Source organism: Ostrea edulis, chromosome 2 (assembly GCF_947568905.1).
Source record: "Ostrea edulis chromosome 2, xbOstEdul1.1, whole genome shotgun sequence".
NCBI classification, from domain to species: Eukaryota; Metazoa; Mollusca; class Bivalvia; order Ostreida; family Ostreidae; genus Ostrea; species Ostrea edulis.
In genome coordinates, this window is record NC_079165.1 from 107,421,616 (window position 1) to 107,448,170 (window position 26,555).

The window sequence follows — 26,555 nt, forward strand, 5'->3', positions numbered from 1 at the left end:
GTTAACTTCAATTTAACGCTATATAAATGTTCAAGTTAATTGTCAGTTAAAGTTAACTGTTAAACGTCAATCTTTCATCAATTAACGATTCTGAATTAAAGCAGTTGAAATAATAAATTTTACTGATATTCTATAAACAGTAAAAAAGAAAATGTTGGCAAAAAAAATAATCAGATAAATGAAAACCAACGATACGATGAAAAACCTGAAGCTCTTGAAATTTGTAGGCGTGTTTCCCTCGTAACCGCCGATTTATCTTTTAATTTCATCAGCAAAGAGAGAAAACTTTTAATTGACTAATATTTTACCAATTATCATATTGTTATCAAAATATTAGGGTGATACATGTATGTTTAAATTGAAATGCTGTGGTATATTAAGCGCCAATGTGATGTTAAAAGATTTATGTTACACGAAATAAGATTACGTTATATTCTAGATTCTGTCATTTCATTAACGACACTTACATTTATATACAGATAGAAATTGTATATGCAAAAACTCATAGCAGATGGACTTGTATCTTTTCTAGAATGAAAAGGTGAAGATAACGAACAGTGATTAATCTCATAATTCCAATAAAAGGTGAAGATAACGAACAGTGATCAATCTCATAAATCCTATAAAAGTGAAGATAACAAACAGTGATCAATCTCATAACTCCTATAAAGGTGAAGATAACGAACAGTGATCAATCTCATAACTCCTATAAAGGTGAAGATAACAAACAGTGATCAATCTCATAACTCCTATAAAAGGTGAAGATAACGAACAGTGATTAATCTCATAATGAATATAAAATTAAGAGTTATGCAAACATGGGCTCCTGGATAGAGCAGAGGTGGGATCAGGAGCCTAGGAGGAGTAAGCATCCCATGTCGGACAACCGGTCCCCCCCCCCCCTGATCCCAATGTAAAACTTATACGGTTCCAATTTTGATGCACCAGATGCGCATTTCGACAAATAATGTCTCTTCAGTGATGCTCAACCGAAATCTTTGAAATCCGAAATAACTATGAAGTTTTAGAGCTAAATATAGCCAAAAACAGCGTGCCAAAAAAGTGGAGCCAAATTCGTCCAAGGATAAGAGCTATGCATGAGGGAGATAATCCTTAATTTTGAAATGCATTTCTAAATTTTATAACAACAATTAAATATACATCCGTATTTTCAAGCTAGTAACGAAGTACTTAGCTACTGGGCTGTAGAGACCCTCGGGGACTAATCTTGTTCAGCTAAACGGAGTAATCCGTAGTCAAAATCAGTGTATAAAGAACGGCCTAGCAATAGGTATGAAACACGTCAGAGAACATTTGTCCCAATGATAGGTCCATCATTCCTACAGTAACATTTGTCCCAATGATAGGTCCATCATTCCTACAGAAACATTTGTCCCAATGATAGGTCCATCATTCCTACAGTAACATTTGTCCCAATGATAGGTCCATCATTCCTACAGAAACATTTGATGAAAGTGCTATACATTTTGCCTTATGCATGGTCCTCAGGGTCGTAGTACTGGGGGTTCTCATCGCTATACACAACGGCTGCCGCCACAACGTACCTCAGTTTATAAGGTCTCATCTGAAAGACCCGTAACTTTCATTCTTGATACAACGCGATTGACAAAGGATCATTCACTGCGCATGCCCTCTGTTTGACGCTGTCACCGGTGACTTCCGGTGACGATATGTAGGCTATATTAATCTCAAAATTAATCTCAGCTGAGATTTGGATCGGCTGAATATTTGGACTGACGCCTTCATCGAATGTTGGTTCAATAATCTACTAACTTGATTAATTGAAGCGAACAGCAGTGTTATTTAAGTGCACATTCATTGCTAGAACCGGCCGAAGTTGAATGTAAATTTCCAGACATAAGTAAGCATGAAGGATTGCTCCGATATTCGGCGAAGGTGTCAGTCCAAATATTCAGCCGAGATTAAAATAAGCGCGTAAAAACCCGCGCGTATATTCTTATGATATACATTTTATTCAGTTACCGCTTATTTTCCCCCCACACGTAATCACATGGTAATGTTGGACGCGGAAAACGCGTGCTTAACCGCCAGCGTCAATAACCACTTTTACAGCATATGCTACATACATGTAGATATTTAATTTGAGCATAATAAATACCTCTGCCTATGTTTAGTTATTACAATCTTATATAGCATGTTTTTGTGTTTGGACAAAATATCTGTACAGTTAAAGGTAGATGACTCGTAGTTTTGTTGTGTTTTTTTTTTAAATCTTTATTTTATTTTATTTTTATTTTTTTATATGCAGATGCAAATGGAAAAAATTAAATTAGAAAATGAAAGAACAGAGAGAAGAACAGAACGAGAAATACGACGAGAGACAGAGAGATTTGAACGAGAAAAAATGAAATTAGAAAAAGAAAAGCGGAGAGAGAGAACATTTGAGTAGGAGAAAATAAGATTGCAGCGCGGATCTGAACTTTTACTTGCCAGGACTGAATTCGATGCAGTTAAAATTGTTGTTAGTTCCAAAATTTCAAAAACTAGTAGATATTTTTTTTTTCTCCATTTGAGAAAGTTTCAGAAAATTTTAAATGGTCACGGTATATTTGGTCTACTTTGTTACAAAGTGTATTAGTTAATAGTTGGCAAAGTGGTCGGGCGATGTATACTGAAGCGTACATACAAAAATTCAGAAAATACAACCCAAAAAATGACTATATCAAATATCTGTTGAATTTACAAGAGAAAAATGGTTCAGATCTTATAGAATTAATGAAAATTTCAAAAGCTTTCGTCACCTCAAGAGTTTAAGGAGTGTGTTCATCAAGATTTGAAAACACATTTAGAAGATAAGAATGCGAGAACTTTTGAGGAAGCCGCAGTTATTAGAGGTACTGGGATTTCTGAAGAAATGAAAGTAGAATGTACATATATGTATATATCTAAAGCAAGATGTGTTGGTGAGATCCTGATGCCCCCGTAAGACAGGCAAGTAATTCTGGTATCAAAAGAAAGGTCTTGTCACGAAGAATACATACCCAGGGTATGTAAAACATGAAAGCCCTATCACTAACCATTCAGAAGTTATGGCCAAAGTTTTTCGAAAGAAGGTTAATCTCCGCAGTGAAGGTCATGAGGGCAAAAATGTTGGTACCAAAAGAAATATCTTGTCACGAGAAATGAAAGCCTTAACACTAACTGTACAAAGATAAGTTTTTGCGAACAGACTAAAAACTATATACCCCCGAATCTCCAATTACAGTTGGTTGTACATTTGTATATTGTTTAACATCACTCATGGAGAAGTCACCATTGCCGATGAAGGGCTTATGTTCGGCGCTTACGGCCTTTGAGCAGGGAGGGATCTTCATCGTGCCAAACCTGCTGTGACACGGGACCTCGGTTTTTGCGGTCCGAAGGACCGTCCCATTTAGTCGCCTCGTACAAGGTTTATTGTTTACCTGTATATAGTTTCCGACTTTAAATAAAAATTACTTACTTACTTACTTACAAGCGACCTATTCTAACCCTGATCGCCTCGGGATCGATTTTGTACACGAGGGTATGAGCTGTGATAATTCAGTATACGTGATTTGAACATATCGTATTGTATAAGTTCATAAACAAATGGTTCGATCACAAGTTCTTTCATCTTACGGGGTTCTCACCAGTATACTTCGTGAAGCGCTTTATGAAATAAATTTACTTCTTAATGTAGCATGAAAATTCACTAAGCAATACATGTATATATGAATAAATAAGTCCTTGGTATAGGTAAAATATAAAAAAAAATTCAGATGAAGATTTTTTCATCTGAATTTTTTTTCTATATATAATTCAAAAGAATAAAATTTAAAATGATCAAATACTAGTAATAAACGACCGCTGTTTTCTCGTATTTTCCTTGTATGACTGCACCGTTTGTAGAGTAAATGTTTTATTTACCAAGAAACGACAAACACACACTCTTTACATAAAGTATAGGAACATTTTATTCGCTGTTATAAATCAGGTTCAAATTAAAACAACTGTACAAAATGAATTTACAATTCGAGAATAAATGATCAATTCTAATATCTAGATACAGGTGTCATCCATAACACTTGAATATACAATCTGAAAACATTCAACTTTATGGAATTCTTCATGAAAATACACACAAATGCCCCCAGAAACCTTTGCTATTTTTGTCACATACACGGTGTATCTTAGTTACTACATATTAGTTATCTCCCTTTCCTGATGGTTGCGTCTCAGCATCAGGCTTGGTTTCTTAATGGTAAAATAGTTGCTTTACTTATCCATCTTCACAAGTCAAGAGTTACGAATCAATAACCCTCGACTTGTGAAGATGTTCCTTATCATAATGTATACATTGTGTCTGCTCAATTGAAAAACCCATTGTGAGAAATGGTGTTCTTGATTTTCACCAACCCCAACCTGAAAATGCTGTCAATATTTCTTTTACAATATCTAATGGGAATAATATTAAACATTCCAGGTCATTTTGTGACACCAATACTCGTGCTTTATTCACAGACACGATTATTTTGACAACGCAAGTGGTAAATACACCAATGGTTTTAGTGGAGAACGGTCGTTACGTACTGAATAACAACACGCCCCCCCACCCCCCCACCCCCAAATTTCGCTGTGATTTTGTAATTTGCCGTATGTCCATATCTTGTGAGAAATTCTTAATACAATGACACCGAGGAGTCATCTGCCGCAACACGTCATAAAAAAATACATACAATCTGAAGCTTGCTTGAACACCATTACATCTTCAATTCAAATCTTAAAAGAGAAAAATGTACAGTATCTACCTGACACTACTAAAAATCAAAATCTAAGGCGGAACACTTTAACTAATTCAACAACAAGTGTAAAAATTCAATGATTCACATCAAACCAAAATAATGGTATTGTACCGCTACCCAGGATTAAGTTTATAGAAGCCAGTGATATCGAGTTTATATGCATGCATCTTTTTAAGAATTTTGAATCTCAATACAAAATAGATGATCCATGTAATAAGTATCAATTGTTACACCTCATCACAAATCTTGACTTATTCAGAAATAAAATCCCCTCTGTATTTTCTATTCCAGTTTACATATTCATACTCTCAGGTTTAAAATCGTCCATGTAAAATCTATCCCAACTGACAATACAAAATTATAAATCCTCTCTGGCTGAAAATTATAATTATTCAGGTACTAAAATCATGGATGTGAAAATATTTGGCACAATGTTCTTAATCTATTCTGATTACCATATGACATTAAAGGTTTAAGGACACTATCTATTGCTTAGACAATACCCATTAAAAACCACAATTTCAAAACACTATTTTCTCTATACATGTGTTTTACTCTCCTTTCTCTGACAATGATCTACCGTACAGTTAGACACATCTGTTTATAAGCAGGGTATCAAGATGTAGTGACTATATTTCATTATAAACTCTCTTAGATTAGCACATTTTACAGAGGTTGTCAATGGAAAAGATACGCCACGAGTGTAACATTATATAATTCCAACTAGTTTCATTCTTGGTCTAATAGTCTTCATATTAGATAACATGCTTACGTATCTCTTAAACAAAAATCTATTGGGCATTTTAATCCGATGAATATCATAAAGGGCAGATAACCTGTGTTGATGCAATAAAAGTTTGTTGATCATGTAAGATAATTCTGCCCCATGTTGTAAACAATACAGCTCGATACCAACAAGATTTCCAATACAATTTTGTTTTCCTTCAGCAATTGAAATATTTCAATTCATAGCTATGCAAGTAAATGTAAAATTATTAACATTTCATCATCAAGGGGTTTTGACAGTGGAAAAAAATTTCATTCTTAACCAATGCCTTAATCATCAATACACAACCATTACACTATTCACACCTCCTGATTTTTATGCATATAAAATCATTACACCATTAAAAAATGTGAAAGTGATACTTAAAAATGAACATCACATGATCAAAATGAAATTGATGCATCAATATAAAAAGAAGAAAATGAGGGAAACTAACATGAACATATCTTTAGAAGTACTGACCCTACATACTGTGAGCAGTGGAAAGTCTTCTCTTCTGCAGACTTTATAGTTAGGCTGTTTAGACTCTATAATTACAGCGTGACTGAAGAGTACTATTAAATAGTTTTTTTCCCCACTCCATACTTTCAGATTAAGTGCTTTTCTTTAAAAGATAACCATAATGCAGAATAAAATCCTTTATAAAAGAACCTCCAATTACAACACCAGTTCACATGAGCACGACACTTCCACACTATTGCATCTCAACTTTTGATTTAGATCTAAGTGTCTTCTTTGCCAGTGTCTCCCTTTAAGAGCTCAAACAGAAGACCGCATGACTGCAGACTGGGCGGCACAATAGAGTTCAGGGCCTCCTTGGTCAGCATGCTGATTTTGGCCAGTTCTGTCAGCCTCATCAGTAACTGACCGTATTTACTGGGCATCTGTGGGTAGTGGCTTTCAGTGTACTGCCGTAAGGCTTCTATAATGACATCCTGGTGTTCCACAACTCTACTCGGGTCTTTCATTCCCTTTATGTCTGTGAAAAAATCAGGACAGCAAATTGTAAAACAATGAGCAGTTAATGTTACAATTTCTTATGGAGAGTACAGGTATGTCTTGAAATATCAATAAAAATGGAATTTTAGGAAGACAGATTGTACCAAGAACAGTAACTCTGAACACAACCTAGTAAGCAAGTGTGAAAGTACCTGGTGATATTAAAATAATAACTTTTAGTGCAACGAATTCATGTTGGTCCACTTGAAGTCGGCCGAGATGTTCTGAAATGGACAACATCCTACTGATGATGTCATCTACACCATGACCAATGCTAACAGCCTTCTCCAGATCAATGCTTTTCCCAAACGGAAGCTGAATTTCTGAAGGGCTATTCATGGACTTGAAGCAACAATTCAGTGTCAGAATTTCACACCAAGAGTTCTGCAACAGCAAGATTTGGTCATCTGTCTGCAAATAAATAAGGAAAGTTATGTTAAAACAACTGCCCAGGTTACAATGACAATAACTGTGTAAACTACAAAGATTGATTTTTTTTTTCTCTTTTGCCACACTGAAATATCACTTAAAATAGTATCAAAAAAAATTTCCTGCTCGTTTATAGTCAACCTGTCCAAGTTATAGAACAATATTACACAGATGTACATTTGATATTTGATAATTCAATTTCTCTACATGAACATACACTTACTGCAATAGAACTAAACTGTGGTAAATTGCGAGCCCAGCGAACAAGCTTGTAAAGTTTTAATTCTGCCAACTGCAGCATAGACATAATCACATTCGGATCCGTGTCTGAGATTTTCTCCATAGGAAAGTCTGTTTCTGCTTCATCGTCACACAATAGAGACTCCATTCCCATAATGTCAGACAAGATCTGGGGCACAACTGGTTTTACCATGCCATGGAGGAGGGCTTTTCCTGATTTATTCAAAATGGCCATTAACTGGCTTCCTGAGACATCTTCCCCAGTCGGCAAAGTCACATTAATGTCCTCCAACGAAACGTTTCTCGCAGACTGTGGCCTCTTGGTTTTCGGTTTTTTGATGGGGACTGGTATTTTGGGTCGATTTCTAGGAGAGCAGCCATCGTAACTACTACGTCCTCCTCTTGTACGATCAAGTCGAACCGCTGAAAAATAGAAGGTCAAATTGCTGTGACTAATTTTTGTCACCAATCAAATAAAACCTAACAAATTGTCAAACTAAATGAAGAGGCCCATGGGCCACATCACACACCTGAGGATCTTGCTCAATCTAACAAAATTCAATGGATTATATGTATGCGAAATACTCTCACATACTAGTGTTGAAAAATCGGAAAAATTTCATAATCAATAATCGGTCATAATTGGAAGAACTATTTCGATCAATGATCAATATAATCGGTATTTACATGTAGTTAATAATTATGGTTATTATTTTTGGAGTTATTTCTATTTAGTTTTATGGATATGTGCAGTATACACACTAACTGGTGTCACTGAATTCCCAATTTTCAATGTGTAGCCCACTCCGACTCTCCCCCGAATCGAAGAGCCAAAAACGATCGACAATCAATTGTCGGCGACAATCGTTTCATCACTATCACATACCAAATACATAAGGTTCATTCAATAAGAATTTATGAATTAAAATTTATTATGATATGTACCGTCATGTTAACATGGTTAAAGCACATAATTTTGCCTTAAAAAAGGTGGGGGACACATGATTGCAAAAACTTTGTGCCCAGTGGGTTTTTAGTAAAAAGAAAACAATACCACATACTTACAACACACCCACATCATTACACAGAAAGCTTTGTTAATCAATTGAAGGTAATTATTCTCATTTTTATCTTATGAATATTTATCCCCATTGTGGCCCTACTGGTCATGGTTATAAATTACAATTCTAAATATTACTATACACTGTATAGATTTAGTGATTTAGGGACTGGCGGTTCTTCAGAAGATTTTGTGAGACACCCACTCTATTGTTAACTAAGCTTACATACTAAATTAGGCAAAGATTTCACTCTCATGGGCTGGTCAGGGTAGCTCAGTAGAGCGTTCACTTCGCAACTGGGAGGTCACGAGTTCGAGCCCTGCTCGTGCCATGGCTGTGTCAAACCTAAGATGTTAAAATAGGTAGTGATTGCTCCTTCGCCAAATACTTGGCATTTAGAAGTGAGAATCACAGGTCTTTTGGATATGACCTTAAAAACGGAGCTCCCGTGTCACGGCAGACATTGGCACGTTAAAGAACCCTCACTGCTACAGGCCTGAGCACTAAGCATCTAGGTCTAAATTTGTGGTACTTCACCAATAGCTGGTGACATCTCAATACCAGTGAAAAATTCTTGACGTGACTTAAACCATAAAATTCTGCCAATCAATCCACTCTCCTGATCCACCCCTCAAACCCGCCTCCAAGAACAAAAGTCCACAATAAGTCAGATTTTCAATCTTCAGAGTAACATTCTACTTTCTCTAAATCTTATTCAATTATATTTTTCATGATTGCATCAATGATTCAAGCATTTTGATAATGGTGATTAAGTTATCATTGCCAGATAAAACCACATTCATTGACATATTTAATCTGTATCACAGCGAAGCTGAAACATCAAAAAATGCAGAAGCCTGGTACATTTACTCTGAGAACAAAAGAGGGTTAGTCGGAGAGATAAATTTTGTATAAAAATAACGATCCCAAAATTCAAAGCAATCTGGCAGAAAAGTGAGTTTTTCTTTTCCTTTCAAATCTCAAGGCCCACAGTACTCCTAAATTATTTCTATTTTGTTCTGGTGATTCCAGCAAGTCTTGTACAGCCTTTTTTATTGGAGAGATATAATGCAAGGGATTTATGATGTCCATGGGAATATTGAAGCTTTTCCTAGCAGCCTTCCTTCCTCAATTGTATTAACTATGCAATTCTTGTCAAATACGTGAAGTGAGAATTACCTTGGGTCTTCATGCCCATGAGAACACATTTGGCAAATCGACAGCAGGGACATTTCTTGCGGTTTCCTCGACTGATTTCACAATCCCCGTTTCGATGACAAGTGAATGTTTTATTGTTTTGAACAGTTCTTTTGAAGAATCCTTTACAACTTTCACAAGTGAAAATTCCATAATGATAACCTGTAAAGAGATCGTTATACAGAATTTATAATTTATGAATTTACAGAAATTGTATTTAATAATGACATTATCATGATTATATGAAAAATAATGACATCCACATACTGAATACACATATAAACTGTACCAACACAATAAATCTACACGTCAATTGCTAAACAGGAAACTTTTCATAAACAATCAAATTTATTGAAAAACTACATATCTGATCAACAATGAGAACAATCAAAATTGCTAATCAAATTATAACCCTTATTTAATGACCACATATTTTTTGTATACTGATATAAACAAATATCTTGTTCATTAACTGAAGGTAAAGGAATCAACTTGTTGTGGTACACACATTCAGGGTTTTATCTATCTTTTAGATGTTACTACCCATTTCATATTGAAGGGGAATTTTTGAGAATCAGAGATGAGCTCCCAGGGGGAATGGAAGTGTTGGGTACTGAAGGGGGGGGGGGGGGGGGGTCATTCTCAGATTACAATATCTCAGAACACAATTATATCTATAAATGACTGATCACTGATCATTCTTTACATTGTTGGACTAAAACTAAAGGATTTTTGTTAAGAATTCAGTATAGGGTATTTCTTCAATTTAAGACTTTTTTATCACACTTTGGAAGGGGAAATAATTAGTTTTTGTCAAAAAGGGGAAAGGTTTCCTTTACCATTAGTAAAAAGAACCATTCATGAATTCCTGACATTCTATTCAACAACAAAAAGTGGACAAAATAACGAAAGAGAAATGATCCCTTTTCTTTGTCTCATCTGTTCCTCGTTGATTTTTGTCAGAGTCTGTATCCTCTGATTTTATCTGAATTGTAAATACTCAGGTTTGCAGATTACCATTTAACCCATACAAGAAATTTCATGATAGGGTCAATACGCTATTATATAAATATTGCATAAACATTGAAAATTTTCATGAGAAAACCATTGTCAACGGAGGCGTAGGTTCACAATGGTTTCTTGAGGGGTGAAATTTTCAATGTTACCCTCAAGTATACTATATGCAATATTTGTTTTATCATCACTGAATGTTATATATAAATTTATGATCAGGCCATCATTAAAAAAATTTTTGTTTGATGTACTCCGACCCACATTTTTCAAGTCGGGTAAGTAGGTCGGTTTTTTGGTTTATTGTTTTCTTTTTAACGTCATGTAAATCAAATTTACTGATGTTTTCATTAAACACATAACGCTGCCAGACAGAATAGAGTTTAGAACATTCATTTTGTACATTGTATATAATACACGTAAACCTTCCAATGTCTCCTGCAATTTTCTCAGGACGTTTTTGTATTCGTCACAGATGAGGACCTCTACAGTTGTTAATAAATAAATTAACATCCCTTTTTATTACCACCAATCAATTCTTCTATTTGAGGTTTGACATTCATAATAGTAATCACTTAAATTTACAATAAGTTTTAATATTGCTCAATATCACTTAAAGCCAACTTCCCCACAGCATTCGATTTGTTGTGACGATCATGTTCCACTTGTGTGTCTCAGCTTAAGAGCAAATAAAATGTGCCTTTCGCCTATTAAATCATCATAACATTTAAATAATCCCATATCAAAATTTTATGCGTGCTTTTTCAGAAATATAGACCATCAACTTGAACGCAGACTCGTGGTCCGCCATAATTTTGGTGCGCTATCCCACCTGATTTTTTATTCAAGAAACATGGCTTTCAAACTTTCGTACACAAATTATACGATCCGGCCTCGACGGGGGAGTTCGTAGCTTCTTGCTCGACTATCTTATTGGTAGATAATGTGGTAATTTGGAGCAGGGACGCGGTATATTTGATCGTTCATATAGAAAAGTGTTTGAAAAGTTCCCGGATTAACAAATGGTCAAATTATCAAAGTGATAGTAGAACCAAACTCCCAAAGCAGTGAAAGCAAAATGTCGTCGGACTGACGGACATGTCCGGTAATTTGACTCTCGGTCCGGTAAATTTTAGTGTTGTAGGGTTCAAAATTAACTTTTTCAAGCACTAGTCCGTACGGACTAGTCACTGTTGATGTTCACTAGTCCGCAAAGCATTTCACTAGTCCGTCCAGTACATCATATTAAATGATCTTAATTTTATTCAACAGTATTTAATGAAACCAAACACATCACAGTTGCAATCAATTTAAATTCTGACACGTACAGAAGAAAGAGACCACCATATTTTATTTCGCATTCAAGATCTTCAGAAGCATACAATATTAACCTCCGAGTTAATCCTATTATAAACATCCATAAGTGCGCTCGAGATCGACATTCCTGTTGTTTTGGTGCTCAGATCTTAGAGCCACAGGAGTTTGAAATTTTATCAATAAAGTCAATAAAATTCATTCGATTGACCAAGTCATGAGCTATAGTGTTATGAACTACTGTGTTAGAGTTGCGAATGACGAGAACATGTGCGCATAAACATGCATGTTCTCAGACCACACTACTTGCAATTCTTGCACCTAGAACATGTTCTCGTGATGTGTACTCGGTGTTCAGAATCGGCAGGAATTTGACAATTTGTGCACGTTCGAAGAACGGCGGTCCCGAATGCACTCCATGTGTTTGGAAGCTCAGGATGTCATAGTCACGCAAACACTTCATGCAGGTAATTAATCGACCATAAGTTCAAACATCTAAGAGACTTGGACAAATCTTGCTAAAAATCTTTTACCATATTCAAGATTGATTTCCGGATTTTCACTAGTCCGTACGGACTAGTGCTCTAGAGAGTTCACTAGTCCGACACGTTTTTTACTAGTCTCGGACTTACGGACATGAGTTAATTTCGAACCCTGTGTTGTCAAATCGGTTGGAAATCATAATTGATTAATCGGTAGCATCGGATGACTGTAACCGATCGATGATCGGCATATAATTGGATTGGAAACTTTTTGGGTTAAAAACTATAATATAAGAGTAACATTAAAATTTCAAGATCATTAACACTCACTGTATGTAGTCACTATAGTGTGTATATTACTATATATGTCTTTAAGATAATAAAAATCTTAATTATCATTCACTTATGTTAACTTTTCTGAGACAAGTAAAATGTTGAAATTTTCATATGCACAAGATTTATTTGAATCTGGAAAACCAAATGAAACAACTCTTTAATATATATACTTTCTTGCAAATTTTATATATTGCCCTTTCCATATCGAGGGTTGACATTTGGTTTTCTTGGGGTGAAAATTTTCAATGTTACTCTCAGCTAGATGCAATATTTATATACTGTGTCTTTGTTTTAACTTTTCTTCAAGTTAAAGGGACTGGTTCACGATTTCTGAAAAAAATATTTTTCATTTTTGATGTTAAACATTAACAAGATGTGTTTGTGAAACACAAATGCCCCCGATAATGGCCAATTCCGAAGATGGCCAAGGTCACAAGGGCAAATATCTTGGTACCAGTAGAAAGATCTTGTCAAAAGAAATGCTCATGTACAATATTAAAGCTCTAATATTTACCATTTAAAACATATGACCAATATAAAAAAAAAATTAAAAGTAGGTCAAATGTCAAGGTCAAAAGGTTCAATACCAACGGAAAGGTCTTGTAACAAGGAATACTCATGTGAAATATCAAAGCTCTATCACTTACTGTTCAAAAGTTATTAGCAAGGTTAAAGTTTCAGACAGAATTACAGAATGACAGACAGGACAAAAACAATATGCCCCCCGATTTGCGATCTTGGGGGCATAAAAATATAACTGAATTAATGTTGACAGCCAAACTTTTGACCTTCTGAACACAAGAATAATAGCAATATTTTAGCCTTAAATCTGTGTTAAAACTATGTAAACAAAGACTCGAGTCTTTTTATGTATACAAACAAACCAATGAAATGTTGATTTTGTAAAATAAAGCATCTTAATTTTGCATACTCATAAATTTTAACTTTTAGATGACACATTTTACCCGAAGAATGCTTGAAATGTGAAAGATATAATAAACTTAGATCGATATCCATTTCTTTTGAAAATTTCATAAACAATAACATACTGCAATCTTTGTTTACAAAACACATAATAAACTCTCTAAAATGAGCTTCTGTGATAATTTAAAACATTAATTTTTTTGTGAAATATTTTTAAACACATTAGACAATAGATTTTGATCATTAAAAGTGAAAAACAAAATTTTGGGAAAAATCGTGAATCAGTCCCTTTAAATATCAAATATGACTCTCATTTAGATGCAATATGGTACTGTAATCCAGGGCTCGAAATTAACATATGCCCGACAGTCTGTGACTGGTTAAAAGTATGGCGGACTGACTGACATTTGTTTTAGTCAGTCCGATGGGACTGGTTAATTTTCTAAAGCATCATTTTGGAAGATATACTTATGAAATTTTATACACACATTTGGCATGCTTCGATCTGTAGATATCAGACAAATCTGATTCGTAAATATAAATCCCACATTTAAGTATTACAATATTGTCTGAGGCATATTGAGTTTAATTTCATTTTAATAACATTAACGAAATATGTTTAATTATTTCTTGAAAACTCTGTTGGACTGGTAAAATTTTCTGCGGACTGGTTGAAATTATACCCCATCAGTCCGACTGGACTTGTGACATAAAATGTTAGCTTCAAGCCCTGTAATCCAGATAAAAAGATGATGGGAAGGGGGGGGGGGGGGGGGGGTATGAAACACATGCCCCCTGGCCAGTGTGGCTAAACATTCAGTAAACACCAAGATCATGAAGTAAAAAAGTACCAAAAGAACAAAAGACAAGAGGCCCAGGGGCCTTATAGGTCACCTGAGTATCATGTAACAACCTTCCAATGTTTGAATTAGGTTTGTGTTTAAATATTAAGAATTTTACTTTTGGATGGAAGAAACATTGAATAGCTATGTGGTCATGAAGTACATGTGTCATTTTTATGTTCAATCAATAATCCTTTTTAAAAAACCTAGGTCTGAGACATCATAAAGAAAAGGGTTATTTACTCCTTAGATAAAACCAATATAAGAAGATTTTCAAAGAATTTCTACTTTTTCACTATATGACCAATAGAGCCCCACCCTAACACAAGAACCCCTGCCCCAGGGGTCATGAATTTCACAATTTTGGTAGAGGGCTCAACGCTCATTATAATTATGCCCAGTTTGGCTTCTTGATGTCCAGGAGTAAAGAAGAAGATTTTTTAAAATTACACTCATTTTGATGGTTTTTGCCCCACCCCTCAGGCCCCAGGGGGGCAGGGACCACGAATTTCACAATTTTTGTTCCCCTCCACCCACAGATGCTATATGCCAAAATTGGTTGAAATTGGTTCAGGGGTTTCAGAGAAAAAGCTGAAAATGTTCATATGTTAACGCACGACAACGGACAAAAACAGAAGATTTTCAAAGAAATATTGCATTTTCACTGTATAATCAATCAGCCCCGCCTTTGCACCAGAACCCCTGACCCAGGGGCCATAAATTTCAGTTTTGAAAGAAGCATCCTTGATCATTATTATCATACTATTAGTTTGTCTACTTAATACCCAGCAGCAGAGAAGATTTTCAAAGAAATAAAATGCATTTTCACTATATGATCAATAGGGCCCCACCCTAATACCAGAACCCCTGACCCAGGGGCCATGAATTTCACAATTTTGAAAGAGGCATCCTTGCTCATCATAACCATGCTATTGGTTTGTCTACTTAATACCCAAGGACAGAGAAGAAGATTTTCAAAGAAATAATGCATTTTCACTATATGACTTATAGAGCCCCACCCTAGCACCAGAACCCCTGATCCAGGGGCCATGAATTTCACAATTTTGAAAGAGGCATCCTTGCTCATCATTACCATGCTATTAGCTTGTCTACTTAATACCCAGAGACAGAGAAGATTTTCAAAGAATTTCTACATTTTCACTATATGACCAATAGAGCCCCACCCTAACACACCAGAACCCCTGATCCAGGGGCCATGAATTTCACAATTTTTAAAGAGGCATCCTTGCTCATCATTACCATGCTATTAGTTTGTCTACTTAATACCCAGTGACAGAGAAGATTTTCAAAGAATTTCTACATTTTCACTATATGACCAATAGAGACCCACCCTAACACAAGAACCCCTGCCCCAGGGGTCATGAATTTCACAATTTTGGTAGAGGGCTCAACGCTCATTATAATTATGCCCACAGTTTGGCTTCTTGATGTCCAGGAGTAAAGAAGAAGATTTTTTAAAATTACACCCATTTTGATGGTTTTTGCCCCACCCCTCAGGCCCCAGGGGGGCAGGGACCACGAATTTCACAATTTTTGTTCCCCTCCACCCACAGATGCTATATGCCAATATTGGTTGAAATTGGTTCAGGGGTTTCAGAGAAGAAGTTGAAAATATTCAAATGTTAACGCACGACGACGGACAAAAACAGATAGCAATAGGTCACCTGAATGATTCAGGTGACCTAGAAAGCCTTATTACTATGAACATTTTACATCTGAAATATGAAAGTCCTAGCACTAAACTTCAAAAGTTATGGCCAAGTTTCAAGTTTTTCAAACGTAAGTAAAACTCTTTAAGGTCATGAGGTCAAGTTTTGTTACCTAAACAAGTCTTGTTAAAAGGAATAAACCAGTTACCTGACACACTATCTCCACACACAGGACAGGGCTGGAAGCCATCATTGGACATACTATTCTCATCACTCTGAGACATGGCCGTCTCTGGAATACACGAAACATCCATTTCTGATTGCATACTTTCTTGGCTAGACATATCTCCCGAGGATGATACTGAGGTGGAAAATTGTAACTGAGGCTCGCTAGTATTCGAAGGGACACTCTCCGGTAGGGAACTTTGAGTGGAGGTCCGAACATAAAACGTCTGGCCGGCTGACTCAATCATCAGAGTCCCATGACCTGCGACAACCTCCTCTTGCGATGGTGATATGGTAACATTTTCAGCCAATCGTAAGTCAGCACTATTAGAACCTTTGGACACCATCGACAAGCTCTTGGCTTGTTGTATGGCAAGAGAAGTTAGCACATTCACCATGGTCTCCTGTTCACCATTCCCATAGTTTCCAACCAAATTGTCCTCACTTTGTCCATCTGGTTTTTGTACATTTTGTTGATTTATTTTCCACTTCAACATATGTTTAATATCCTCTGGACTCAGATATTGAGAGGATTGGCTTATTTCTTCAGTAGTATTGGATGATCTCTGCATACCCTGTAAAATGTTCACAATGCCAGCATTCGTTTCACTCTCTGCACTGTCAGTTTTATTTTCTTCAGACAATGACGAATTCCTAGATTCGATAATCTCCTGTTTAATCTTTATTCGAGGATGCATGTTAGTGTTTCGTTGTGAAGACTGGTTTCCTCCCTCCTTCGATGTCAAGGTCTGCGATATAGCTTGCAGGAGAGCTGGGGAAATACTTACATCAGTTAGAGAATTCATACCTGCAATGACAAAATATAATGTTTCATCAGAAAACATATATTATATATCACACTGGTCATGTACAAGAATGTAAACAAGTAGAGTTACATACTAGATCTAGGGTCAAGAGATGCATACATGTGGGAATCGACACAATCGAACTCAGGCTACACAGGTAATGTCGCTCTGTTTATATTATGTGACACCAAAAAACCATGAAGACAGTTCGTGAATTATTGTAAATGTCGACCTTTCAGTGTTTCTCATTGTACTAAGTTATACCGGGGCGGGTACACCGACCACCCGCCTAACGAGCAACCCATGCATGCCGCCGTTCTGGTCAACAATAGAAATCTGAAAACATATCGTTACTGTAAATCAGAGAATTTCTCCTCATATGTGACAAAGTTATTAACTCACTGAATAGTGTTGTGGCAACGAACGACTGCAATCAGGAAAGTGAAAGTCTCATGACTATCCCGTAACATAGACTTGCATGTTGAAGGGAATCGCGTCGTTTCGGCCATGACCTTGTAATGGGTGGCGTCCTTCACCAAACGAAACCGATGGAGGTTGTGCCGAGCCCGTTTGGCTAAAACTTCACCAATGACACAGGTAAAAATATGGTTTAAGTACTTATTCTATGCAAAAATAATTCAACAATTTTAATCCACATTAACAAGTAAAATGGCGGCCAACAATGGATTGCCACGAAATATACCATTGGTTAGAGGCTATTTTCCGCGAAGCATGATTTAGTTCTAAGAGTTACTGTTCTTGGTTGGTGTAGAAAGATGGATCAAAGAATTTGTTCAACCTATCAATTAGTACATGTTAGTTCCAGGGGTGGATCCAGGAATTTTGGAAAGGGAGTTCTACCATGAATTTCGGTTTTTAAAGGGAGGGGGTCACCCTTAAAATGCGTTATTTTTACCTTTTCAAATTAAGTATAGTTTTCTGACAAAAGGGAGGGGGATCGAGGGGGGGGGGGGGGGACCCAGGGACTTGTTAACTTTATCACATACATATGTTGTTATATGCACTGATATTGTCCATTTACTTTTGTATACACCCAATTTGCAAATTACAAAAAAAGTTAATGCTGAACTCATACTTCAGAACCATACATGCGTGAACGATAGATTTCATTTGAATAAAGTCATTTGATAAAAAATGTTAAGTCAGCATATATATATAGATCTATATATATAATTCAATAAAAAAGCAGGAAAATATACAGTTCCAAATTATATCTAAATCACTAGCGCTTTCTGGATTTTAACATCCATCCTCAGGTGAGTACATTATTAATTTGTATTCACCTGAGGATGGATGTTAAAATCCAGAAAGCGCTAGTGATTTTTCAAAAAATATATTTTGGAACTGTATATTTTCCTGCTTTTTTTATTGAATTATTTTGACTGTGTGATATCAACTCTTTCTATTTTATATATATATATATACATACAGTAAGGAATATGCACACAGGATTCGCAAACAATTGCAAGCGAATATGTGCTCCACAAAATTCGAAGTTACAAATCCCTATAGAGTTATCGTTCTTTGTTAATCTTCTCGATAAAATTATTTCATGTCCTAGAATATCATGTATTAGAGCTATATAGAGGAATCACCCTCGATCATAATCTATCAGCTGACATTTTACCAAATAGTTGCATATATTTCGTTATTAACGGTAAATATGATTGAAATTTCACTAAACTTTTTTTTATTTATTTCATTTTTCTAGCATAGGCCTACATGTATTATGTATAGCAAAAAAAAAAAAAAAAAAAAAAAAAAAAAAATCAATGAACGTGTAACAAAGTGAAATAATTGAAATTGACGTGTAAATACCAGCAACACATGTCAATATTTTACAATCTCCCGGTGAATAGAAAAGGGGGTTCTACTTTGCTTCCGTTTTTCAGCCGCACAGTGATCTCTTGTGGTTTACATGCAAGGTGAAGATAACGAACAGTGATCAATCTCATAAATCCTACAAGCAATACAAAATAGACATGTATACATTCGCGGACTAGTCCTTTAACCTTCAGATCAGGAGCACTGCTTGGACGATTGAAGTCACTTGGCTATATCATGCAAGAAGATTCGTGAAGAGATCTTTGCTTACACCCAACCATAGAGCAGGACATATGTAATCATGTCAAGCTCGCCAACGTTGGAACATAGCGTCTTGGAGGAAAGTCCACCCATGGTCGCGGCCAGAATCACTTTTTGCTACATATCACAGATGAGCGAATGTGTGTATGATGGCAACGTATGCTGAACGAAATATTGTAGAGATGATTTCCATTGGTGGCGGATCATTTATGATGTGGGGCCGTGTTTCCTACGACTCTAAGCTGGATTTTATTTATAGTTAGGGACAACCTTAATGCACAAAATTACCAAAGGCACATTCTTGCTACAAGTATTGTGCTTCGTTTTGACAATCGCCCTCTTCGACCAAGGTAAGTATTCATGGAATCCCAGACCATATCGTGCTGTGTAAAGGTTTTTGCGGAGAGAGTCAAATGTTAGCGATACTATCATGTCATGGTAAATGACTTTGGTAGGGAAGCATGAGATGCGTACATACCAAAGACAGATCACATTTCTATGATTATATATGTATGTATATGTTTTATATGTAAGGGTTGTGTAGAGTTTTTCTCGTATCTATACCCACTCATATTAAATGGAGAATCTTCATACGGACACCTAACCTTTTCAAGCATTTTTAAAAATGAAAATATTTTACTTTCTTTTTTAGATTCACCAACATCCAATTGAAACCGAGGATACCCATCAAGAGGTTTCTATCCACTCAGACATTAACACCCACCGTGAAGCTTCCACCAACCCAAACTTCTACATCAACCCAGAGGTTTCCACACACCAGACGTCTACATCCACCCAGAGGTTTCCACACACCCAGACGTCTCCATCCACCCAGAGGTTTCCATTATCGCCACCCACCGCTGTTGAATATCCATGCGGTATATGTGGTGAAGAATCAGAGAACACCGCATACATTGCTTGCGACAAATGCAATGACTGGTTTCACATTTCTTGTGAATGTCTGCGCTCTTCTGACTTCAAGTTTTTAACCAGCATAGACTTACCATAGAACTGTAGCAATTGTAATTTAAATCCTGACGGAAGCTTTGATTTTGAGTCATCCCTGGAGAGATTATCGATGCTCCGAAATGATGCAAAAAGCTATGTGATTCTGCACGATTGGAATCAATATTTCTGTGAAAGCAACCTCAGTTCCAATGCGAAGATTCCTTGTTACATTCATCGACTGGGCTCTGAGCAGAGATGAAGATGCAATGTCTTTGCTGGGGAGCAACTGGGCTGGTCTTGTTCCAGTTGCTGTAGAGGAAATGGAAAATGTCTGTATAACGCTATATCAGTCGCCGGGTCATGGAGATTATGCTACAGAGCTTCACCTCCGCTCCGCAAATGAGCTAATTCAAAACAAAAAGTATTACGTAGAACAACACAAAGAAGCTGATCATGCGCTGTGCTGTGAAAGCATAGATAAGTCCATCAATGATTGCACCATCAATCACTCTTTTTTATCTGTTTGGTCTATGCACGCAGCATGCTCAGTCATAGGGAAGTCTGACAACTCCGTATATCCTATTGTGAATGGGCCTTTGGACAATTGCGTAGTCATCCTCAACAGACTAAAAAGTTCAAGGCAACTAATCACGATCATGTGGAGTGGACCCACACGTGGGACCGGAACATGGACACCAAATCATTTCCTCCCAATGTTGGGATCAAGCTGTATTCGAGCAAACACGGTTGACACTGACAATGAAGAAGAAATTCCTCCACTTAGCCCAGTGTCATCTTTTTCACAAACAAAATGCTGTGATGACAAAGTAACACAAAAAGAACATACAAATGACATCCATGCACAGTCAAACAAGGATACCATTAATGAAACACATTGTATCGACAACTCGGAGATGACGCCACCAGACGATTCACAGTTTTTGAACGCAACATCTCTAGATGATGTATACCAGCCGGACAAAACCCCCGATAAAAATTCTTAATCTGTAAAATTTCTGTCATTGGACCAGCAAATTGAAATTTTGAAGGATCAGAATACATTTACCAAAGTTGCAGACATTCCTGTTTCCAAAAGGCGTCAAGGAAAATGTATTCTTTGTTTTTGATTATAAATACAATGCAAAGAGAAGGACAGACGACAAAAATCCATCATATCCGGATGACTGCAGTGCTTGGAAACAGTGAAAAACCATAACAAAACTAGAGTTCTTCCTCAAGACGCAACTTGGCTACAAAACCGTCAGACGTGAGAAATCTGGATTACATCTCAGACAGCTGAAAGGAAAGAAAATCCCACTTGCACCACAGCCTAGCGAAGATCAGATTCTTTTGGTGAAAAGATAGTATTCCACTCTCGCCAGGGAAGAAAAATACAGAAAAAGAGTCACGTGGTTTGAAAACCAAACTTTCCTGGAAACAGCTTCCGTGGAGTACATTGGGGCTTATTCTGTCAATCGCCCTTGCATCCACGGCAACCCAAGAACAACATTCCATACCAACGTCCAAATATACAACAGAAGGAGTTAATACAATCTAGCCTAAACAAGAACCAACCGCCAAGAGATATAAAAAATGAGGTTTGACATAACATTCCAGATGACCCAATGTCGCTGAAAACTGCCAGAAATGTGAAGTACAATTATGAAAAGAAAAAGCATTCTCAAAATAAACAGAACTTGGCCGACGAGGTAATAACAGTGTCAAACAAGAAATATGAAGATGTCTCCTTTGTTAAAGAAGTTTTGACTTCAACAAACAACAAACCACCAAATGTAATATTATCCTCAGAGGAACATATGATGTCCATGCGTAGCTCCATCATTAATGCATTATTGGAACTGACAGAACATTTAACGGTGGTTCTTGCTACCTGACCGTGACGACATTCAAAAACAAAAATATAGTGAAGAACGAAAGTAACGAATCTCCCATAATGTTTGGATCCATGTACCTACATTGGCATGGAATCACACGATTTTTATCCCATTTACAGATTCAACTTCCTGATACAGATCAAACAAAATTAATATTTGGAACCGATGGAGAAAACGCTCTAACCAATGCAATTGAATCCTGTTTTCCAGCATCAAGACACTTGAAAGACAATTTAAGGCACAGTTGGAAAAACAGTCTCGCAAACCCAGAAGTTCAGGATATTATAAACTCTTTATTCAATAAATCTACAGGACTCTTCACCCTTGAAACTGACGATGTCTACATCTAAATTGAAAAAGAAATCCAAGAAATGTACAATCTGCCTTACTTCAATGCTTTCCTTCAGAAAGTAAAGGAAGAAAGTTTTATACCTCGGAAAGCAACAAATTTTAGGATTTCAAAATTGTGGACAAACAACAGCAACGAACCCTATAACAATGTAATCAAACTGCAAACAGATTGGAAAATCATGTTCCGGCACTGATTGATTTACTTCATTAATTAAACATCGAATATCCGAGACTCATTGCACTCAAGGGGTGATTTTACCATAAAAGAGTCAGCGGAAATTTTAAAAGTGGCATATGAAGTTTGGATAAACTTAACGGCAGATCAAAGACAGAGAAGGCTTCACAGATTCCTAAATTTCACAACACCAGCATCATCCATAACATCTAAAGACAGAGAAAGCTTCACAGACTCCTAAACTTCACAACACAAGCATCATCCATAACACCTAAAGACGGAAGCTTAACCATTCCTAAAGTAGCAGCCACCACAAAGAAGTCTGAACAAACAAAAAGAGTGAAAGCCTGCAAGTCATACACCTTAACCAAGATACCAATCTCTCGTTCACTTTGAAAGAGTATATTCCCTTAAAGCAGTCATATGTTACTGAGAGTATATTAGATGGGAATACTATAATGCATACGATTAACACACATGACGGTTCATACTTTTACTGTTTACCCGATACACTTAAATATTTAAACACAATTTGTTGATAGTGAGTATACGCGTATATTTCATGTATTCAGTTCGATATACTGTACATAATGGTATATAGAATTAAAGAATAGTGTGCTCTTTTAATGGTATTTCTTATCCAAGAAGTGAATGTGTTCGCCATTAAAGATAGGGTATTTTGTTGCGCTTATAGTTTATAAGGTATAATTAGTGACACTATAAGAAAGGCAGCCCCGTAGAACAGGAAGCCGATGTCTAAGAAGAATGTATTGTTTTTGGAATGTTGTTAAATGCGTCGTCTGTATTTGCCCTACTCTTAATTTTGAATTCTTTATGGGATTTATGAGATTGGTCACTGTTTGTTTTTCGTGCCATCGAATGTACACGCACGCTGAAGATTTATCTTTGTTTGATCATTCTTTATAGTGTAGATATAGAAAAGGATAGGAACAATTTCTAAACTTTTTTTTTTCTTTTTTAAAATCCATCTCATAGCAATTATCATGGGAAAAGTTTTACTAGAAGAAAACGAAGAAGAATTCTGATGACTAAATCAAATTATCCACTGAACAACGTACAAAGATTAAAAATTAAACATAATCTGTTACAGTCATAAATACATTTTTAAACAGCAAAAATAAGACATCATTGGACATATGTTAATAATATTTCGTCTTACGTTTGGTAGGACGATATTTCACACTATTTCAAGTTAACCTTTTAAAAACAATGTTCTATCATCTATGAAATCTTCATGCTCCTTTTAGAGTATGGCGAAACGGATCATTTTTCTTTGAATATGAAGTTTTACATTTAATATTTACATGTCCAGTAGAAATGTCTGTGTAGTACTGGCCAGTATCTACCTGGTAGTACCTATACTATGTACTAGTATGTCGATAATTAGTATCCACTGGGTAGCACTTGTAGTTAGATAATTAGTATCCACGGAGTGGTACCTATGTGCTAGTAGTGAGATATTGGTGCTTTTGTTAATGATATGAAGTTGATATCTGATGGCATTTGTTTGAATGAAAACTGTAAACCATCCTCAAATTTGAAAATATGAATACAGGGGGAATACTTTTGGTATTTATTGGAAGGATAGGGGATCATAAATTAATGTGTTTGCTTGTCGACTAGCTTTTGAACTCGAGTTTGAGAAGTGCTAATAATGTAAAGCGCAGTATATAGGCCTACAGGAAATCACCATATAGATGTTAAACGACACTTGCTATAAACTGTTTTCAAAATGATGAAAACTAAATTCATGTTCTTATAAATACAATTCACAATTCTTGTGGAATGTAATTATCCCCATGATTTCTCGATTAAGCACAAAATTAATTTTGTATAGAATGGCATAGGCAACAGTAGTACATGTCTATTTGAACATCACATGGAAATTTACAAGTTCCTTATTTATCAACTGGAGCGCACGGAACTTTGGGTAGAGAATGTATGCATCGAGGACGGACTTTTATATGAGTGTTTGAATTGTTGCGTACAATTAAATTAAATGAAAGATCTCTTTAATTCAAATGAATTTAAGAACAATTTATTGCGTGTATATGTTATCTTATATTTATTGATATCATGTATAGTAAATAAAATTTGATTATAAGGAAGTCCCTGGGAGCTCCAAATTTAATATTCCTTACACTGAAAAAAAAATAACTAGCAAACTAGTAAAACTACTGTCCATACAATCACTAATTTAAAAGTAGTTTTTACTAGGTGTTAAGTAAGTTTACTATTTGTTAACTAGTAATTTAACTAATCAGACAGTAAAACATTACTTCAGTCAATAGTAAATATTAGTATGCATTCAGTAGATTTACTAATTTTCCATTCCTGTATTCCATTGCCAAAATTACTAACATTCTAGTAATTTAACTGATAGGACAAGTAAAATCGCCCTGTTAATCCTTCAAAAAATTGAATACAGAAGATAACATCAAGGACTTTAATCTGAAGTTAAAAGTCGACATGATCTTCTGGTCAATCTTGATTGCGATGGGGAATGTATCTTCTGTGGAATTTCTTGAACCTGTAATCAGGATTTCCCAAACTTTTCTTTACACAGGATTGCCAAACAGTCATCGGCATCTAAATAAACAAAAACAGAACAAAATGTATTAAGTTACATATTAAAAAATATCAAGCTGTGTGTAGGATTTCTAATAAATAAACATCAAGAATAAAAAAAAAAACAGTCATAAGTTCAATGACAAACCTTTTAAGTCAATGTTCCCTCTCCAGCATCCCAATAAAAATGGCGTCTCGCAGAGTAGACCTTGCTGCAGTTTTCGCGGGCAACACGGGTCACGATGCTTATGACGTCATATTTCTAGTTACATTACTATCCTGCTTAGTAAATACATTACTTATTAGTCATGAGCAAGTCTTTACGAGGCATCCTAGTTAAATTAACTAGGTATTTTTTTCAGTGTATATGTAACATAAATGATCTCTCTTCGTATCGAAAATTAGGTAATGATTTTACGAATGCTTTTGTAATCCGTCATGCCGAACAGTTGACCAAAGACAAAATGAACGGTCGTTCATAATTTCAAAATTTGAAACTCAGTATTGCGAATGTGTGTATAATGGTAGTTTTGTCCAGTGCGACACTTTAAGGGCAAAATTATGAATACACGTTGTTTCTTCTCGTCAAGCGCAATGATCGAAAACACAATGCACTATATGAATGACAAACAGAAAAACTGCTATATTTAATTGTAAACAGTGGCCTGGTTTCTTGGACATTGTCAGGTAGTGTACAGCATAATTTCGGTAAAATGTTTTGAATTTAGAGTTATAAGGCGCAAACTTCCGAGAACAGTCCTGGACCATTTGATATCCAGTTTTCACCTTATTACTTACTTTCAAGAACTGTATTATCACAAAATATGTTCAACATTTTTTTTAAATTGCGTTTATCCATGTGTTTTTACATATCAGTAACTCTTAAAAAATATTACAAAAATTTGTAACAGTGACTTTTATAATTACGGAAAAAATAAGAACATCGAAAATATCAGATTAATAGAGGGCGAAGCCCTCTCACGGCCCGAAGGGCCGTGAGAGCGGAGCTCTCCCTATAGGTAACACGTATATACATGTTTAAAAGGAAAATATAGGAAAATAATGAAAAATTAAACCATACCTATGGAACTTGAAAAGTTTGGTACCAATGGCGTCGGTTCGAATAATAGCGCGTGGACATGTATTTCTCCATTTTGAATCTCGTCTACCCTAGTTCACGACGTTCTGAGATGTTACACATAAAATCCGTAAAAGCATGTAAATCTTATTTTCTTAATCATATATAATCACTCCACGATTAACGCCATGTTTTTTGTTGTGGTTCAAACGCTATGTTTGTAAATTTGCTAAATAACGACGCTGAATATGACGTCACAATGTACTGTTTACATCATTTGCGTTA

At 35.9% G+C, this 26,555-nt stretch overlaps 2 protein-coding genes across 2 annotated transcripts; one reads left to right on the forward strand and one right to left on the reverse strand.

Moving 5' to 3' along the window:
• Positions 1-3,953: 3,953 nt before the first annotated feature.
• On the reverse strand, positions 3,954-17,852 carry LOC125681576 (nuclear hormone receptor FTZ-F1 beta-like). The gene is made up of 6 exons (XM_048921730.2): positions 17,531-17,852; positions 16,306-17,130; positions 9,501-9,680; positions 7,244-7,683; positions 6,744-7,002; positions 3,954-6,571 (listed from the first exon to the last, which is right to left on the reverse strand). Exons 2-6 carry the CDS (start codon positions 17,126-17,128, stop codon positions 6,315-6,317), a joined length of 1,959 nt encoding a protein of 652 aa, XP_048777687.1. The 5' UTR covers positions 17,129-17,130; positions 17,531-17,852; the 3' UTR covers positions 3,954-6,314.
• On the forward strand, positions 17,597-23,230 carry LOC125681585 (vertnin-like). Its single transcript, XM_056155998.1, has 2 exons — positions 17,597-17,725; positions 19,887-23,230. The coding sequence occupies exon 2, from the start codon at positions 20,392-20,394 to the stop codon at positions 21,184-21,186; it is 795 nt and encodes a 264-aa protein (XP_056011973.1). The 5' UTR covers positions 17,597-17,725; positions 19,887-20,391; the 3' UTR covers positions 21,187-23,230.
• The last annotated feature ends 3,325 nt before the right edge of the window (positions 23,231-26,555 follow it).

Coding starts and splice junctions, on each gene's coding strand:
- LOC125681576 (XM_048921730.2), bottom strand. CDS start 17,128: ATGAATTCTCTAACTGATGTAAGTATTTCCCCAGCTCTCCTGCAAGCT. Junction 7,684..9,500: donor CATGGGCATGAAGACCCAAG/GTAATTCTCACT, acceptor TCTATTTTTCAG/CGGTTCGACTTGATCGTACA. Junction 6,572..6,743: donor TATTATTTTAATATCACCAG/GTACTTTCACAC, acceptor ATTTTTTCACAG/ACATAAAGGGAATGAAAGAC.
- LOC125681585 (XM_056155998.1), top strand. CDS start 20,392: ATGCGAAGATTCCTTGTTACATTCATCGACTGGGCTCTGAGCAGAGAT.